The sequence below is a fragment of the Tamandua tetradactyla genome, chromosome X, assembly GCF_023851605.1.
Source record: "Tamandua tetradactyla isolate mTamTet1 chromosome X, mTamTet1.pri, whole genome shotgun sequence".
Lineage (NCBI taxonomy): Eukaryota > Metazoa > Chordata > Mammalia > Pilosa > Myrmecophagidae > Tamandua > Tamandua tetradactyla.
In genome coordinates this window covers 115,939,826-115,960,323 of record NC_135353.1, presented here as the reverse complement: position 1 = coordinate 115,960,323, position 20,498 = coordinate 115,939,826, and the positions used below count along the sequence as shown (strand labels likewise).

Genomic DNA, 20,498 nt, shown 5'->3' with positions numbered 1-20,498 from the left:
GTAATTTCCCCAATGTCATTCAAGCAGTAAATGAAGGAGCTGAGATTCAAACCTAACCATCTGGCTCCAGAGTCTTTACTGAAAAATTAAAGACTTGAATTGGTGGAATGCCAAGGGTCAAAGGAAATAAAGCAGTATGGGACTTGTTTTAGATTCATTGTCTGCATGAGATAATACTACGCAATGCGTTGACTTAAATAATGGGGATTTATTAGCTCACGGTTTTGAGGCCAGGTAAAGCCCAAATCAAGGCATCTTCCCAAAGAGTGGCATTCTGGGGCTGGCTGCTGGTCTTGCTTGGTCCTGGGCTCCTCTCTCACATGACAATGTATGTGACAGCCTTTCCTGGCCTCTCTGCTCTCTTCTGGGTTCCATTGATGAACAGTACCTGGCTGTTCCCTCTGTGTCCGAATTTCATTCTGCTTCTAAAAGACTCCAGTAATATTATTAAGACCAACCCTGATTGAGTTGGGCCGCACCTTAACTGAAAGGTCCTACTCAAGATTCTAATGGAATCTGGTGTGCTCAAGATTCTAATGGGATGCTGGTTGAAAGATGTCCAAGAATGACCAAGACCTGGGTCTTAAATGACAGTCTGTGGCTGACGTCCAATCTGCAATGTGTGATCTGGGCTTTGGGGCTTGAAATAGGTTAGATACAGCAAAGTCTGATATAATGAAAGATGTTTTTACTTACCCATTGATGCTTCCTTGGGTTCATGCCTTTCAGCAGCTCAGTCTCAGAATGCCTGCCTCCTAGTACCTCTGTGTTAGTGGCTCTCCCATTCCATTCCTCTGTGATCCTGTCTCGGCAGCTCTGTTCCTCTCTATCTCTGCTTCAACCTATTTCTCTCCATATGCCTGTCTGTATCCCAGAATCTCTCCATGTCTGTCTTCCCGAATCTGGTTCTTAGTATCGTCTTCTGTCTGTATAATTGTCTTTCTCAAAATGAGGACTATTCCTGAGCGTCCTGCACAGTCTGGCAAACGTTTATACTTGAGTCTCTCTGCTATGTCTATACTTAAATGGAGGCTTTTTCTGAGGAGAAAGGAACCCACTCTCACTGTCCCGTCCCTCCGCGTTGCTGGCAGTCTGCAAAACGGCCAGATAGAAAGTTGGGCAGAGGGTGTGTGGTGTATCGTGCCACTGCTACCGTCTTTCTCTCCGGTCGAAGTAACTCTGGAGCACCACCTTGCGGGGCCCCGCCTTCTCGCGCCAGCCTCCAGGCGTGGGGCGCAGGCCCGGACCTCTCCCACGCCGGAAGGCCCGCCTCCTCGGCCCCGCCCCACGGCCCCACGGCCCCGCCCAACTCCCCTCTCCTCGGCCAATCAGCGAGCGCCCGCGCGGACCTGGCCGTGAAGGGGTTCCGCGCAAGATGGCTGCTGCGTGTCGGGGTGTGAAGGTAGCCCGGTCTTCGTCCCTGCTGGTTGTCCGGCGGGGACGGCGCGGCCGTGCCACTCAGGGGGAGAAATCGGTGCTGGGAGAAGGGTCATACCTGTCTATGCCTGGTAGTGTGGCGATTGGGCTCGGGAGGTGAAGGTCAACACGCGGATAGGGCATGGCCCTATCGGTGAGGGGAGGAGGCACATCTGGGTCACACTGCAAGGGTGACTAGAAGCCTGGGGAAGGAGCAGCTGGAAGGGTGGGAGTGGTCCGTTCAGTGACGCGGCTACCCGGGTCCCTCTTCGCAGGCCTGGTAGCGGTGATAACCGGAGGAGCCTCGGGCCTAGGTCTGGCCATGGCGGAGCGACTCACGAGGCAGGGGCCACTGCAGTGCTTCTGGACATGCCCGACTTGGAGGGAGAGGCCCAGGCCAAGAAGTTATGCGAGAGCTTCACCTTCGCCGTCGCCGCCGACGTAAGTGGGGTTACTCACCTCTGGTCTCCCAGGGATATCTGAGGTGAAGAACGCCGACCTGGGAACCAATGGGTTCCCTCTCGCATAAGGGTGCGGTGTATGTGGGCGGTGGGTCCATCTCCTTGACCCTGTCGGCCTGAGTCTCCAAGGAGTGTGGGGGCACCTGTGGTAGGAGTGTCTAAAGCCTGGAATCTCAAGAATGGGGGTGAGGGTGGGACTTATCAGGATCCCCTGGAGGGAGTGCCTCTGGTTTGAAAATGCATGTGGTGCCCTGTAAGTTTATATTTAGAAAGTGGAAAAACTTGTTTTCATGAAATTAACTACAGAAAGTAAAGCTTGGTGAAATCATCTTGGCAGCTAGGGATATGAAAAAGCTAGTTCATTCATTTACTTTTAACTTTTTTTTAATTGTGAAAGATAACATACATACAAAAAGGCAATAAATTTCGAAGTGCATTGTAACAAGTAGTTATAGAACAGAATTGTTCTATAGTCCAAGGCCAGCGGCGCCTCCCTTCCCACCATAGTATTTATAGTTAAATTAACAGTGACAATACAATAAAGTGATGGCGATGTAAAAAAAAAAAAAATTATAGTCCCAGGAGACTTGGAGTCTCCTCCAAGAGTTTGGTGTGGGTTTAAGTTCCACACTTTTAGGTTTTTCCTTCTAGCTGCTCCAAGACAGTGGAGACTAAAAGAAATCTCAATATAACGATTCAGCAGTCATAGTCATTTGTTAAATCCTGTCTTTGTTATAATTCCTCCTTCTTTGTTCCTTACAATGTATAAGGGTATTTGGGCTATGCCCGTTCTAAGTTTTCTTAAGTATTTTTCTTAAGTATTTTCTGGACGCGAGCATACAATGTTTTTTCTTTTGTTTCTGGCTTATTTCGCACTACATCATATCCCCAAAGTTCATTCACCTCGTTGCATGCCTTATAACATTGTTCCTTTCTGTAGCTGTGTTATATTCCATCAAATGTGTATACCAGATTTCGGCTTTCTGCTTATCAGTTAGTGTACCCTTCCACCACCTCCATCCATTATGCATCATGAATAATGTCTAAAATAAACAGTCCATATCTCACAGTGTCCTCACTTAGTTGTACAATCATTGACACTGTCAATTTTAGACAATTTTCATTGCTTCAAGGAGAATAATAATAATCACATTTTCACCAAATAGCAAATCTAAACCTCCCTTTAATCTTGTGTCTGTTCCCCCCAATTATTTACCCCTGGCATTGTTGTGTTACTGTTGATGTCTTCCTGTTAACTATGCCATAGCATGCGATAGTTTTTTTCCCCTATCCCCCTCTATTATTGACTCTTTGTACAAGATTCATACCTTTGAAGTCGTTTATACAAGAAGTTATTTATATTTGTGGTGTTCATTGGTCAGATACATGGCTCTATACAATCTTTTCAAGCATATTCACCTTCAGTATGGCAGTATTATATATAACCCCACTAATGAACTACCATCACTTCTATCCATTCCTTTATATTTAAGTTCAACCTCCTTATATTCATTCACCCATCTCTAGAGTCTGTATTTCTCTAGGTCCCCCATGTTCTAAGTTATAAGCCTCCGTGTTTACCTTTACCAAGGTTAAAATAGTGAAATCGTAGAGCATCTGTCCTTTTTTTGTCTGGTTTATTTCACTCAGCATTATGTCATCAAGGCTCGTCCATCTTGTCATGTGCTTCAGGACCATCATTTCATCTTATTGCTGCATAATATTCCATTGTGTGTTTATACCACATTTTGTTTATCCACTCATCTGTTGATGGGCACTTGGATTGTTTCCATCTTTTGACAATTGTTAACAATGTTGCTATGAACATTGGTGTGCAAATGTCTATTCAAGTCACTGCTTTTATATTTACTGCTTATATACTGAGGAAGAGCGTTATTTTCAGACCATAGGGCAATTTGATAATTAGTTTTCTAAGGAACTACCAAACCTTTTTCTACAGTGGCTGTACAATTATAAATTCTCACCAGCAGTGAATGAAATGCTCCAATTTGTCCACATTCTCTCCAACTTTGTAGTTTCCTATTTGTTTAATAGCAGCCATTCTTATAGGTGTGAGGTGGTATCTCATTTTAATCTTGATCTGTATTTCCCTTCTAGCCAATGAAAATGAGCATTTCTTCATGTGCTTTTAAACCATCTGTATTTGCTCTTCAGAAAAATCTCTATTCCTGTCTTTAACCTGTTTTATAATTGGGTTGTTCTTTTGTTGTTGAGTTGTTTGATTTATTTATGTATACAGGATATCAAACCTTTATCTGATATGTGGTTTCCAAATACTTTCTCCCATTGAGTTGCCTGCCTCTTCACCTTTTTGACAGAGTACTTTGAGGCACAGAAGCATTGATTTTGAGGAGTTCACATTTATCTCTTTTTTCCTTTTGTTGCTTGTGCTTTGGGTATAAAGTTTAAGAAGCTACCTCCTATTACCAGGTGGTACTGGATCTTGTATTAGGTCTTTGATCCACTTTGAGTTAATTTTTGTACAGGGTGTAAGGTAAGGGTCCTCTTTAATTCTTTTGACTATTGAAATCCAGTTCTCCCATGCCCATTGATGGAAAAGACTGTTCTGTCCCAGTTCAGTGGATTTGGGGGCCTGGTTGATGATACATAGCCTTTTCAAGTCTTCAACATAGGTGTAACTTTTTTATAAGTTACCTTTCCTGACTAGGGAAGAGATGGGATTTGAAAGACCAAACATATATTTTTCCTTGAAATTCAAAGCTGTCATCCACTTTCTTGAGGCATTTATCGTTAATGACTCTGTGAATACAATTGTATTTTTTAGAAAGTAGTCTTTTTTTGTTTGTTTAAATAAGTTTATTTCTTGTAACTTTGTTGTTTAGATTATGTAGTTTTGTTCAGTTATGAGAACAGTCTTTAAAGGATGATGGATCATTGGCCAGCTTAATGGATGGAACAGGAAAGTGGAAAATGTAAAACATCAGGAAATGTCCATTCAGAGCTAGGTAAATTTGTTCACTGAGCTTAAACTGGCTAATCCATTAAATACAGGCTCCTCAGAAAAAGCACAAAGATTCTATTAACTAATACACAGGGTTTCCTCATTCAAATAAAAGTAAAACAAGTAACCTAGAAGCTAACTGAAATACAAAGAAGAAATCACAATTAGAATACCCCCGTTTTAAGATAAAATACATGCATTTAAATGTGGTCCATCTAGTTGAAAATTGGCACAAGAAGCCAAATTCTTCCTCAAAATAAAAAGTACAAATGGAGATTGGGAAGGAGTCTCATTTGATGATCTTGCTCTCAAATTGCTCTGTTTACGAATACACTTGGGACAGTAGGTGTGATAGCAGTTGAAGATAATTCCAAAGCAGCACTCACTGGGGTTGGCTTTCTCATAGACAACCCCTGTGCAGATCCCAAAAATCATGTCCTTACTGTACTTTACAGTAAGTAAGAGTTCCATGTCCTTCTCATGGACCACAATGCAAGATTTTATATGTTGTGATCTCTGGGCAGCATCGATTGAATGCAGAACCAGCAGCCCACACATATCACATGAATCTCCATGGAGATACACACAGTTCTCCCCATATTGGCATTCACCCATTGCAGCATAGGGGCAAAGCTTCTTTGTTTCCACAGCAGTTTACTCTTTTTCCGATTCTTCCTTGGTCACTGAGCCCTGTGGGGGTATTTCAGTGCAGAAAGGGGCAATACGGCCACAGTAGGGTTGTCCAGGAACAAACTCAATGGTATTCACCCAGTCTTTTCTATAATTGCAAGGTTTGAATTTCTTGACTCATCTTCACCCCCACTCATTGTAACAAGCAGTTCAACTACTGATGAGAGACTTGAGGAAGCAGAAAGGGATGATTTTGCAGTTAGATCTGCAGCAGTTGCTTCTTCCTGTTTCAGTGGCTTGCTGTGTTCATATCTGCAGTGATCTCCGTAAATACAGTATCCTCACTGAAAATACTTGCATACTATAAGTGAAGTCAGTACCACTACCTCAGGTGTTGTGGCTGCCAGCCTTGGCTCTCAGGAGATCAGCTATATCCTTCGTGTCCTTGGACTAGCCACTTGCCTGCAATCCAGACATTTTCACAGAAGTGGCCAACTGCTATATCAGCATTGCCCTCCCAGCCCCTCGGGGCTCAGGAACTGGTGAGTTTCACTTGTTCCTGGCCTTTGAGACTTTGCAGTCTGTAGCCTGGTATAATTCCAGAGATTTTCTGTGAAGAAATCTATAACTTAGAAAGCCTTCATAGGCAAGGCTTTGAACATTGGCTATTGGGTCATTTGGGTCAATTCAGTAAGTACTTCATTAGCTTCTTTGGGCCTTGCCCTGTGGTATACCAGAGGTACCAAGGAATCATTTAGTCTCGTCCTTGCCCTTTAAAGAGCTCATCTTGTTGGGGCCACAGGGCTTAGATATAGTTAATGGTTTACAAATAGAGTGATGATTGAGGGACAAATGGACATGTGACTCCTGTGATACAATGGGAAGTGCAATATCTGTGAAAATATTCTAATTATGCGGAAACAATTAGGTAAATAGGAATTATGGGACATTCTATAAGACAACTGGTGTAGACTCTTCAAAAATATTAATGTCATGAAAGGAAGAAAGGCAGAATTCTCTTCTATATAAAAGAAGACCAGAGAAACATAACCAACAACAACCTAGATTGGATTTTGGATCTGGAGACCAAAACCTATAAAGGAAATTTTTAGAGTAGTTGGAGAAATCTGGATTTGGGCTATGTATTTGATAATATAATCAACAAGATTAAATTTCTTGGTTATGTAATGCTATTAAGGTTATATAGAAGAATATCCTTGTTCTTAAGTGATGCCTGTGGACATATTTAGGGGTAGTCACAAGGTGATTCTAGCTGAAAACTATATGGATGTTTACTGTACTGACCTTTCAGCTTTTCTGTAGGTTTGTGAGTTGTTTTTTTAATATAAAATTGGGAGAGGGAACTCTTTATTTTGGGGGTCCCAGCTATATGCTTAACTGTGTGCTGGGCATTTTTCATGTAGTTTTCATTTAATCCTCAAAGCAACTACATTTCAAGAATGAGAAGATCTGAGGTTTATTTGTATAATTTGGCCAAGATCCAATAATGGAACTGGATTTCAAAAGCAAGTATTTCCAACACCAAAGTCTATACTTTTTCTCCTAATCAATAATGCTATTTAAATCCCATGGAATTTAGGGCAGGTAAAAGCCACATTCTCTGGGAGGCTATTTGAAGAGTAGTTAGTAATGGCCTATCTGAGGTTAATGATACTTTGTCTTAACTAACCCAGTAATGGTTGCTATGGTAATGACCTTTTGTGCTACTCTTTTAAACCAGCAGTGCCTCTCTTTTGTGGCTTATGGAAGTGTCAGAAACACTAATCTTGCTCTAAGCTTTGCATAATGGGGGCCTGCCTGCCTTGTACAGTGTCAACAGAACTCAGGGCTACTGACCATGAATTAGAGGAATGTGCTATGAAAGCAGTTCTAACAAGATCTTTCAAGAACTCCTGCTTCTTGGATAGGAACGATCTTTGAGACATTGTGCTTAATATCAGACTAATCCCTGGGAATCAATCAAATGCTGATAGTCAGTAAAATATTAATTAGCTCATATCTTAGTGGGATTTCTGTCCATTGTGTAGTGTATAGTATGGATGATAGCAATGTCATTCAAGGGAAAAATCGGTGCCCACTATGTGACAAACTAAAGCAGTCAATCCCTGCACTTAAAGAACTTTGTCTGGTGAGGAAGGGAGACTTGCAATGGTTATAATACAAAGTAACTGCCAGAATGGAGGCATGTTTGGATCATAATAGTATCTCAGTATGCCTGGATGAGATAGGAAAGTATTTGTAGAGGAGATCAGCATTTGAGCTGAACTAGATAAGATAAGAGTGTGCCAGGCAGACATGGGAGGGAAGAGATAAAAGAGGACTCAAGATGTGTTTGGGGATCTACTAATTAGTACAGCGATTCTGGAGTATAAAATTATGGACAAGAGGAGGGGAATGATGGAAGATATGTGAATAGTTAGGCACAGTGTCCCACAGAGAGTCTCCCATCATATCTAACCAGGGTCATCCTAACTATCTGTCCTTCACTGCAATGTGGGGAGGATGTTTGTATGAGTGGCCTAAAGTGGCAAAGTAATGTTCTCGCCACTTAAGGCTTGATAGCTCCAGTTTTCTAGTGTGGAATTAAACCAATGTTTGACTCTTCAACAGGCTTCAACTCCAGAGGAGTGTCGAGATGGGAAGAAAGATAAAGAAGGGACTGGGCCTCTAGGAAGGCAAGCAGAAGGGCAAGGGCAGCAAAGCTTTAATGCCCACCTCCACTATCCTTCGTCTCTTGGCAGAATTGGTGTAGTCCTATATTGGTATTGCTACCCTGATTGCCAACTACAGCTATACTGTGGGCCAGTCAGAGGTGATCAAAGAGGTAATATTTCCAGCTTCTGCTTAATATTTTATACTTTCATCATTTGTGTACCTTCTGTGCGTTCAGAACTTTGCTAGGAACCCATGCATGCTAAATACTAACCCAATGTTTAAAGAGGCTTAAGAAACATCAAAGAGCTAGACTTCTTCCCCATTATGTAGAACCATTGTCTTACTATGCATGGAGTTAATTGATGACATTGTTTTCTAGAAAATTACTTAGTTTCCCATGTTGAAATTGCTAAAGGCAAGACTGGAGTCAGACAGACCAGTTAGAAATTTGATATAGTAATCAAGGGTAATACATGATTTTGGTACAGTTGGGGTAAAAAATGGATGAATTGAAGATATATATTTAAATGCAATGCTATTGAGGTATATTCCTACACTACACAATCCATCCAAGTATATAATCAGTGGCTCACATTATCTTCATGTAGTTGTGCACTCATCACCACAATCAAGTTTAGAACATTTTCATTATTCCCAAAAAAACCCCAAAGCATCCCATACCCCTTTACCCCCTTATTGACCACTAGCTTTGGTGTGGTATATTTGTTACTGTTGGTGAAAGAATATTAAACTATTACTTTAACTATAGTTCATAGTTTGTAATAGCTGCCTTTTCCCCATATACCCCTCTATTATTTACTCCTTGTAATAGTGATGTATATTTGTTCTAGTTCATTAAATAATTTTTATATTTATACTGTTAATCACAGTCATTGTCTACCACAAGTTTCAGTGTTATACAGTCCCATGTTTAAACCTCTTGCTTTCCTTCTAGTGGCATACATGACTCTAAACTTCCCTTTTCAACCACAATCACACACATAATTCAGTGCTGTTAGTTATATCAGCATACTGTGCTACCATCACCTCTATCCATTTCCGAACATTTCAATTCAAGGTGTTTAAAAATTCTGCACATATTAACATCCGCTCCCCATTCTCTTGCATTGTTTTCCCTTCTTGTAAGCTATATTCAAGATTTTGTCTCTAATTAAATATAATTAGTTCATATTAGTGCAATAATACAGTATTTGTATTTTTGTGTATGACTCATTTCATTCAATATAAAGACCTCAAGGTTCATTTATGTTGTCATGTGCTTAAGGACTTCATTCCTTCTTACTGCTGAATAATATTCCATTGTATGTATATGCCACATTTTGTTTATCCATTCATCGGTTGATGAACACTTGGTGGTTTCCATCTTTTGACAATTGTGAATAATGCTACTATGAACATGGGTGTGCAATTGTCTGTTCGTGTCCCTGCTTTGAATATTCTGGGTATATGCCTAGTAGTGGCATTGCTGGAACCTATGGCAGTTCTATACTTGGCTTTCTGAGAAACCTGTTTTGTGTCAAAGCTAGTGATAGACACTGGGTCCTTTTAAGGAAATAACACAATTTTTGGATCAGTTGATATTTGAGGAGGCCAAGAACCTGAATCTCCTTTGTTCCTCTACAGGAACCCTGTCCAGCATTCCCACAACCCTGACTCATTGGACAGGGGAATGCAGAGTTCTCGATGTTGAGAGCATGCACCACTGTGTTTCTGGTGTGTGGCAGCTTGACTGTCAGGGCAGTGAACCTTCCAGGGCTAGAACAAGAACATGAAAAGTTATTTCCCTGATTCTTTCTGGCAACAAGATCTGCCTCTTGACTTTCTCCTTTACTCCACAAGAGCAGCCTCTGATCTTTGCCTCTTTGATATAGTGGTTGAAGTGCCCATTGTCAATCACATGGAATTCCTGAGAGATGAGGAACTAGAAGAAAGGCTGGAGAAAAGCAGGAAACAGCTGGCTGAGGAAGAAACAAAGATGACTGACAAAGGCAAAGAAGATAAGGAGAAGATGATCAAGTGCACAGGTGATTCCCAGGGTTTGGCAGGATTCCTCTTTACCTCTGTCTGCCTTAACTTTCATATGGTTTTTGCAGACATATGGCAGCAAATGTCACTGAAGAATCCTAGGAAGTTAACATTCAATCTGAAAAATGCTTCATTTCAAATTCACCATATACTCGTACTTTTTAGGGGAAAGAATTCAAACCCAGAGGGAAAATTATTTTCGCCAGTGTCTTGCTGGGGAAAGCTAGATCCAGAACCAAACTGTCAGTCACACTGTGTAGTCTCTACCTTCATGACTGTGACTTGACAAGGTCATTTAGCCTGGTGAAGCGGCCTTGAATTTAATAATAAGCCTATGTTCTTGGTTGTTAAATTCCATTTCTCTAGTAACCTGGCCAATGTGGGAAGCCTTACCGAGATGACTCCATTCCATCATTTGAATAACTCAGTCATGGGCATAGATCAGAGAAAATAGTCCTACCCTGAACCCCGTTGCTTCATGTCATTCTTTAGGGCTCAATATGAACTTGATTTAGAAGGAAGCTACCTACCAATCTACCCTTCTCTGAAACTTCTTGGCCTTAAGCAGTTTAGTGTTAAAATATAAAATACATGAAGTAAAAAATGGTAGAAATGCAAAAAAGTGAAAGACTTTAACGAAAGACTTTATTATTATCCCACTTGGCAGTTAGAGTATTACATTGTCAAAAAATAAGGATGTTGGCTCTCTTCGCGTAAGCAGCCCTAGGTGATCGCTAAAAATGGTTCGCTAGTCACTTGATCCAGAAAACCCTTCAAAATCATGCAAATCAAGAGGTTCAAATCTTCCTGTTCACTTTAAGAACACCCGAGAAACTGCTCAGGCCATCAAGGGTATGCATATTCGAAAAGCCACCAAGTATCTAAAAGATGTCACTTTACAGAAGCAATGTGTTCCATTCCGTCGTTACAATGGTGGTGTTGGTAGGTGTGCCCAGGCCAAACAGTGGGGCTGGACACAGGGTCGGTGGCCCAAAAAGAGGGCTGAATTTTTGTTGCACATGCTTAAAAATGCAGAGGGTATTGCTGAACTTAAAGGTTTAGATGTAGATTCTATGGTCATTGAGCATATCCAGGTGAACAAAGCCCCTTAGATGTGCTGTAGGATTCACAGAGCTCGTGGTCGGATTAACCCATACATGAGCTCCCCTTGCCGCATTGAGATGATCCTTACTGAAAAAGAACAGATTGTACCTAAACCAGAAGAGAAGGTTGCACAGAAGAAACTGAAGAAACAAAAAATTATGGCTCAGGAATAAATTCGGTTTAAAAATAAATGCAAATGAAAGCTAAAAAAAATAAAAAAAAAGAATATTGGAATATTCAGTTATAATAACAAGTAATCAGATATCTTAATGTGGAACTTTTACCTAATAAACAGTAACATTCTTTCAAGCACATGAAAAAGGATTGAGAATAAGAAAATATAGCATATGGTAAATTTAAAAAAGCTAAAGAGGACTGAAAAAGCCCAAGAGAGGCAAATACATATAAATAGATAAAATTTTAAGAAATTCTTGCTAGTCTTATAGTTGTGTCTGGTACTTGTCCTATGCCAATCCTAAGGTGATTTTTATTATTTTCTATAGTTGTTTAGTTGGCTACCAGGCAGTTTCTTCCCCAAGCTATCCTTGAACATGAATATGCATGGAGAAATTGCATATGTATTTGCACACTACAGTGATCATCTTTCTTTGGCCACATGGTAAAAGCATTTTCCATCCAGGTCACTGAACTCCTACATGGTATATGTGAGGGATGGTGACTATTAGAGTTGACCTCTATCTTTTGTGCTTTTAAAATTCTGCCTGGGTTTGTCTCTTTTTTTACAGTGTACTGCATCTAAGACAACTACTGAACAGAACCTCTCAGGTAATTATTCCTGCCTTTTCTCCTTCTTGTTAACTGATCAGTTGGTTCTTTCTCCTGACCCTTTGAAGTAGGTGGCCCACATGGGCTGAAGATGAACATTGGTGCTCTGTGGGATGAGGTAGTAGATTGTATAGTTTTAGGGTCATACCCCGTCTTGGAGATAACTATACAGTCTACTGTCTTTCCCATGGTGGTACACTTTCCTTCTGACTTAATCTATTCATGTCCTTGTTCTAATTATGCTGTGTTTCATTCTGGCATGTGGAGTTGCTAGGTCATGTATCCAGTTCCTTTTCCTGATTGCAGTTCTGTCCTCTGTATCTGAGTTTTGTCCTTTGGTGATTTCCATGGTGTGGTGCTTCATGAGGATACCTTTTGATGATGGTTCCCAAATGTCAGTCCTCTATGGAAATGAAGAAAATGAGAGAAGTTTAATGAATTTTTCACAAGCTGAAATAATTTAATTAAAAGGACTGTTAATTTTTCTCTAAATTTCAAGATTTATGTTCCTGGTTCTTTGGCACAAAATAATTTTTCTGTGATGAATACACAACTATGTGATGATACTGTGTACCACTGATTGTATACTATGGCTAGTATGTGTGTGAAGATTTCTCAATAAAAATATTTACAAAAAATAGCTTTTCTTAAAGTATTTGCAAAGTCCCCTTTGGGGAATGGTGAGAACGGGGGAAAATTCAACTTCCCCAAGTTGAAATCTTGATATTCTCACAAGCAGTGTGGACAAATAAAGCTATAGGCTGAGCCCCCAGTCTTGGGGTTTGTTCATATGAAACTTAACCCCACAAAGGATAGGTCAAGCCTACTTAAAATTAGGCCTAAGAGTCACCCCCAAGAGAACCTCTTTTGTTGCTCAGATGTGGCCTCTCTCTCCAGCCAACACAGCAAGCAAACTCACCACCCTCCCCCTGTCTATATGAGACATGACTCCCAGGGGTGCGGACCTTCCTGGGAACGTGGGACAGAAATCCTAGAATGAGCTGAGACCCAGCATCAAGGGATTGAGAAAACCTTCTTGACCAAAAGGGGGAAGAGTGAAATGAGGCAAAGTGTCAATGGCTGAGAGATTCCAAACAGAGTCGAGAGGTTCTCCTGGAGGTTATTCTTATGCATTAAGTAGATATCACCTTGTTATTCAATATATAGTGGGGAGGCTGGAAGGAACTGCCTGAAAATGTAGAGCTTGTTAGGTCAGGGAACGGGGAAGGGCACGGCAACTGGAGCTGCAGAGGCTGTGTCACCCCTCCCAACATGGCTTCTGGAACCACCTCTTCTGGACACCTGACTTCTGGAACTGATGAACTGTCCCTTTTGGACGTCACCTGACCCCCTTGCTTAAAAAACGCCCATGCCATCACCCAGGGGCTGACTCACCTCCCTCCATCTTGGATTTGGTGAGCTCAGCCCGGAAACACAGAAATACCCCTCCCCCTTTAAATTTCCTTGTCTACCTTCCTTCTTTCTCACCCTTTCGTCTCCTAAACCTTTCAGAGCTGTGTTCCAGTAGCCATGTTTCTTGAAGATGATTGTATAATGATATAGCTTTCACAGTGTGACTGTGTGATTGTGAAAACCTTGTGTCTGATGCCCCTTTTATCTACCTGTCAACAGATGAGTAGAACATATGGAATAAAAATAAATAATAGGGGGAACAAATGTTAAAAAAGTTTAATTTGAAATGCTAGTGATCAATGAAAGGGAGGGGTAAGGGGTATGGTATGTATAAATTTTTTTCTGTTTTCGTTTTATTTCTTTTTCTGAATAGATGCAAATGTTCCAAGAAATGATCATGATGATGAATATGCAACTATGTGATGATATTGTAAATTACTGATTATATGTGTAGAATGGGATGATCAAAATAAGAATTTTGTGTTGGGGGTTTTTTTGTACTTCTAAAAAAATTTTTTAATTAATTAAAAAACATAAAAAATAGCTTTTCTTTTTTTTCTTTCTGTTAATGTTTTTTTATTATGAAATATAACATGCAAAAAAGCAATAAATGTTGAAATATACTTTAACAAGTAGTTACAGAACAAATTTAAGAGTTTGGTACGGGTTATAGTTCAGCAATTTCAGATTTTTCCTTTTAACTGCTCCAAGACAAAATATAACATATATATTATATAAAACAATAAATTTCAAATTACATTTTAACAAATAGTTATAGAACAGATTTCAAAGTTTGGTATGGGTTGCAGTTCAGCAGTTTCAGTTTTTTCCTTTTTGCTGCTCCAAGACACTGGAGACTAAAAGAAATATCAATATAATGACTCAGCAATCTTACTCATTTGTCAAATCCTGTCTTCTCTATTATAACTCCTTCTCCTTTGATCCTTCTCCCAATCTGTTACTGTATTCGGGCTATGCCCATTCTAACTGTTTAATGTTAAAAAGGAGTGTCCTCAATATGGGATAGGGAATGGAACTAGTTGATGTTATTGGAGAGGATCTCCCCTCTGGGTTTCAGGACTTACCTGGTCTAGGAGCCATCTGGAAGTTATAGATTTCTGGAAAGTAATATTAGTGGGTTACACTTTTGTAGAATCTTAGAGCCGTAGGTATTCTTTAGGGTTAACAAGAATTAAGTTTGTTGGGTTTGGCAAACCTTGGTAATTAGCAACATCTAGCTGAAGCTTGCATAAGAGTTGCTTCCAGAATAGCTTCTTGACTGTATTTGAAATCTCTTAGCCACTGATACCTTATTTTTTTTTTATTAATTAAAAAAAGAATTAACAAAACAATTAGAAATCATTCCAATCTACATGTACAATCAGTAATTCTTAATAACATCACATAGTTGCATATTCATCATTTCTTAGTACATTTGCATCGATTTAGAAAAAGAAATAAAAAGACAACAGAATAAGAATTAAAACAATAATAGAAAGAAAAAAAACAAAAAAAACAAAAACAAAAAACCTATACCTCACATGCAGCTTCATTCAGTGTTTTAACATAATTGCATTACAATTGGGTAGTATTGTGCTGTCCATTTCTGAGTTTTTATATCCAGTCCCGTTGTACAGTCTGTATCCCTTCATCTCCAATTATCCCTTCTCTTTTTTTTTTTTTTTTTTAATTAACGGAAAAAAAGAAATTAACCCAACATTTAGAGATCATACCATTCTACACATGCAATCATTAATTCTTAACATCATCACATAGCTGCATGATCATCATTTCTTAGTACATTTGCATTGGTTTAGAAGAACTAGCAACATAACCGAAAAAGATATAGAATGTTAATATAGAGAAAAAAATAAAAGTAATAATAGTAAAATCAAAACAAAACAACACAAAACAAAACAAAAACCTATAGCTCAGATGCAGCTTCATTCAGTGTTTTAACATGATTACTTTACAATTAGGTATTATTGTGCTGTCCATTTTTGAGTTTTTGTATCTAGTCCTGTTGCACAGTCTGTATCCCTTCAGCTTCAATTACCCATTGTCTTACCCTGTTTCTAACTCCTGCTGAACTCTGTTACCAATGACATATTTCAAGTTTATTCTCGAATGTCCGTTCACATCAGTGGGACCATACAGTATTTGTCCTTTAGTTTTTGGCTGGATTCACTCAGCATAATATTCTCTAGGTCCATCCATGTTATTACATGGTTCATAAGTTTATCTTGTCTTAAGGCTGCATAATATTCCATCGTATGTATATACCACAGTTTGTTTAGCCACTCTTCTGTTGATGGAGATTTTGGCTGTTTCCATCTCTTTGCAATTGTAAATAATGCTGCTATAAAGATACCTTATTTTGTTACATTTCTTTTCGTCCTTTTGGCAAGGAAGACATTGTTGATCCCATAGTACAGGGCCAGGCTCATTCCTGGGAGTCATGTCCCATGTTGCCAGGGAGAGTTTCACCCTTGGATGTCATGTCCCATATAGTGGGGGAGGGAAATGATTTTCCTCCAGAGTGGGCTTAGAGGAGAGAAGCCATATCTGAGCCACAAAAGAGGTTTTTCGGAAGTAACTCCTAGGCATGATTATAGGTAGGCTTAGCTTGTCTGCTACAGAAATAAGTTTCATAACAGCATGCCTCAAGATAAAGGGCTTGTCCTATTAGGGAGGCTCTCATGTTTTAGAGAGTATCAGGGGTTTCCCTGGTGGTAAAGTTTAATAGGCCCGTATTTTTTTGTAGTCCCTCAATTTATTTTACCAATACTTTTTTTTTTAGAACACAATGAATTGCTTTTATTTCGCTATGCAGCCACATTTTAGCATTTAGTGATCCTGAATAGAAAAGTGGGAAAACACAGCCATTTGTCAGAAAGTTAAGCCTGCCAATTTCAGGGATCTGCTGTGTATACTGAATTCTTTCTTAATCCCCTGTTGAGGATTGTGAGAAGCAGCAGCACCAAAACCAAAGTGTGCACTGAATTCAAGGTTCTTTTTGTTCCAATTGTCAGATTCCGAATGAGTCAAATGGATTGCAAGAATAACCAAATGATAGCCTTGTTTAAAACTTCTTCAATTTTTAAAAGCAAAAGCAATTACAAGAAAAACAATTCAGATGGATTGTGTGTGCTTACAAGTGTCTTCATGTGGCCTTTCTCCAAATTTAATCACCAAGGACTTTGAGAACTTGCCGGACTAAGTAACCCTGGTGACTATTCTTTTCACCATTTCAAAACCTGAGCTAAAGGAATGCATCAGCTGATGATGACAGCAGAGGGTGGCAAGGGTGAGGACCCAATTTTCATTTCCCAGGCTGGTGGAAGTGTAAAGAAATGTGGTTCCAAATCTAAATGAGTGGCAAGTAGTAGCATAGCGAGGTGTGGAATTTAGTTCATCCTCCAGAGTAGCTAGTGAATAGCCAGGAACAGTATAGAACAACTGCTGGGGGGCATAAGGGACTGGACACACAGCATACACCAGTCTGGACCAGGTGAAATGGCTGAGATTCCACACTGAACTGTAAGTATCCCCAAGCTGCACAGGCCAGTGCCTCTCCCCCACAGTCATGGCAGGCTTGTTCCCCAAGGAGAAAGAAAAAAGACTTTAGTAGTACTTAGCTCAAGCAAACTCCAATTGTGGAATTAATTAACAAATTCTGACTACTGAAAACAGGCCCCCATCACAGATAAACCTAGATAAGCACTAAAGGAACTAGGAGATTTTGCCCATGCAGAGAGGGGGCAGGGCTGAGGGGAAAATAAATAAAATAGGATCTTTGAGTTGGACAGCACAAAATACTGGGAGAAGGTTGCACCACAAGAAAAGGAGGCACATAGTGCCTGGAGATACACACAGTCATGTACCAACTCAAGCTCTTTTTTTTTTTAATCAAATAATTGTTTTATATTGCTTATATGTTGAAATGAAAATGTTTTAGATATACTGGGTTAAATAAAATAAATTACTATGTTTATATTTACATTATTCTTTTAAAAATATTTTTATTGATAAAACAATATACATTTATTATCTTTATAGTAAACAATAAACAAACATACAAACATTCTTGACATGGTTACAATCAGTGGCTCGCAATGTCATCACATAGTTGTGTATTTGTCACCATGATCAGTTTTTTGAACATTTGCATCTCTCCAGCAAAAGGAAATAAAAAGAAAAAACTCATACATGCCATACTCTTTACCCCTCCCTCTCATTGGCCACTAGTATTTCCATCTACCAAATATATTTTAACCTTTGTTCCCCTATTGTTTGTTTATCTTTCTATCCATATATTTTTACTAATCTGTCCAGACCCTAGATAATGGGAACATCAGACACAACGTTTACACAATCATAGTCACATTGTAAACATTTTATCTTCATACAGTCATCTTCGAGAAACCAGGCTACTGAAACACAGCTCAATATTTTCAGGTACTTCCCTTTAGCCACTCAAATACACCATAAACTGAAAAGGGATATCTATATAATGCATAAGAATAACCTCCAGGATAACCTCTCTACTCTGAAACCTCTCAGCCACTGAGACTTTATTTTTTCTCATTTCCCTCTTACCCCTTTTGGTCAAGAAGGTTTTCTCAATCCCTTGATGCCGAGTCCCAGCTCATCCTGGGATTTCTGTTCCACATTGTCAGGGAGATTCACACCCCTGAGAGTGATTTTTTAGAACATTTAGACAATTGATCTTTGATAAGGCAATCAAGCAAACCCACCTGGGATAGAGCAGCCACTTTAATAAATGGTGTTTGGAGAACTGATGTCCATATGCAAAAGAATGAAAGAATCTGTATCTCACCCCCATACAAAAATTAACTCAAAATGGATCAAAGACCTACACATTAGAGTTAAAATCTTTTTAAGAAATCTTGTAATAGGAGGGGGTTTCCTAGACCTTACACCCAAAGCACAAGCAATGAAAAAAGAAATAGATAAATGGAATCTCCTCAAAATTAAACACTTTTGTGCATCAAAGGACTTTGTCAGGAAAGTAAAAACTTGGAAACCACATGTCACAAAAAGGTTTAATATTCAGAATCTATTAAGAAATTCTACAACTTAACACAAAGACCTACAATCCAATTTAAAAATGGTCAAAAGACATGAACAATCACTTTTCAGAAGCGGAAATACAAATGGCTAAAAGGCACATGCAAAGATGTTCACCCTCACTGGCTATTAGGGAAATGCAAGTCACAACCAGAATGAGATATCATCTCACACCCACTAGAATGGCCATTATGCTGAAAAAAATAAAGACAAGTGCTGGAGAGGATATGGAGAGAGAGGCACACTTATCCACTGTTGGTGGGAAAGTAGTTTGGCGATTATAGAATTGCCATATGATCCAGCAATCCCATTACTATATGCATATTCAGAGGAACTGAAAGCAAGGCACAAACAGACATTTGAACACCAATGTTTATAGCAGCATTATTTATGATTGCCAAGAGATGGAAACAGCCCAAATGTCCATCAACAGAAGAGTGGCTAACCAAGCTATGGTATATACATACAATGGGATATTTCACAGCTGTGACACAGAATAAAGTCATGAAGCATGTAACAACGTATAAACCTTGAGGGCATTATGCTGAGTGAAATCAGCCAGAAAAAAAAAAAGACAAATACTGTATGGTCTCACTAATATGAACTAATTTTAAGGACTGAACCTTGAGAATTAAAGTTGAGAACATAGGACATCAGGAGGTAGAGAGAGGGTAAGAGATCAGGCATTTGATGCTAAGGGAGTACATAATGTTCAAGAGAATTGATTGTATAGGTCCAGAAATGGATAGCACAATACTCTCCCATGGCAGCACAATATTATAAATACATTGAACAAAGATGAGTGTGAGTATGGTTGAAAGAGGAAGGTTAGGAGCATGTATGACACCAGAAGGAAAGATAGAAGAAAAAGACTTCACTGTATATTGTACAAAATCTAGAGATTAAATGTACAAATATAAAAACATTTTTGCATATGAGGGAGAACAAATGAATGTCAACATTGAAAAGTCTTGAAAATGGGATGGAATACAGGGAAAAACTACAATCAATGCAAGCTACTGTAGATAGTCAACAGTAACACGGTAGGGGCCAAGATGGCGGCTTAGCAATGTGCGCGTTTTAGTTCATCCTCCAGAACAACTACTAAATAACCAGAAACAGTACAGAACAGCTCCCGGAGCCACAATAGTGACTGGACACACAGCGTACCCCAGTCTGGACCAGCTGGACTGGCTGCGAGTCTCTGGAACCGTGAGTTCCCCAAGCTGCAGCGGCCGGCGCCCGGCACCCCTCCCCAACAGGTGGCTTCCCGGAGGGAAAGGAAAGAGACTCTAACAGTAGCAGGGACTGAGTCCAACCAAGCACCAATTGTGACATTAATAAACAAATTCTGACTACTAAAAATAGGCCCCCAGCTCAGGCGAAACTGGTCAAGGCGGAGGTCACTTATTAGGCTAACTGAAAATGAGGAAAGGGGACGAAACAGGTTTTTGTGGCTGTTTCTACAGAGGCTTGGCTGCCTCTGGATTCAGCGGTGGGACTACCCAGGCTGCAACTGCCCCAGGAATAGGCAGAAACAGACTGCTTTCAGGGCTATCTCTCACGTGTGCCTTCCCTGGGGGGGGGGGGGGGTGAAGCCCAACTTAGGTGGAATCCCTCTCTCAAGGAATTCAGACCCCAGGGCTTGGCAATTTGAAGCTATTAAAACCAGCCTACAGCCTCTCCTCTGTCTCCACCACGCCCCCAGCAGGGAGAGCCTTCCAAAGTTAAAGAAGCCACAACATCTTTTGCTGGTGGGACCCGCAGACAGACGAGCACCACATACTGGGCAGGATAAGAAAAACAGAGCCCAGAGACTTCACAGGAAAGTCTTTCAACCTGCTGGGTCTCACCCTCAGGGAAAACTGACGCAGGTGACTCCTTCCCCCTGA

General features: G+C 40.0%; 1 protein-coding gene and 1 pseudogene across 4 annotated transcripts in view; one reads left to right on the top strand and one right to left on the bottom strand.

Moving 5' to 3' along the window:
* The first annotated feature begins 1,298 nt into the window (after positions 1-1,298).
* Positions 1,299-20,498, top strand: part of LOC143671576 (uncharacterized) — a 79,745-nt gene continuing 60,545 nt past the window's right edge. For 2 of the 4 annotated variants that reach the window (XR_013169604.1, XM_077146819.1), the window contains exons 1-5: positions 1,366-1,508; positions 1,692-1,857; positions 8,253-8,335; positions 10,059-10,211; positions 12,063-12,102. Coding sequence is in view for 3 of the 4 variants with exons in the window: in XM_077146819.1 (XP_077002934.1) it covers positions 1,376-1,508; positions 1,692-1,857; positions 8,253-8,335; positions 10,059-10,211; positions 12,063-12,076 (549 nt within the window). In the remaining variant the exon portion in view is untranslated. Of the gene's footprint in view, positions 1,509-1,691; positions 1,858-8,121; positions 8,336-10,058; positions 10,212-12,062; positions 12,103-12,408; positions 13,999-20,498 lie in introns of those variants that run through there. The other 2 variants (XM_077146820.1, XM_077146817.1) reach the window with 2 other exon arrangements.
* On the bottom strand, positions 5,150-5,967 carry LOC143671000 (E3 ubiquitin-protein ligase makorin-1-like; annotated as a pseudogene).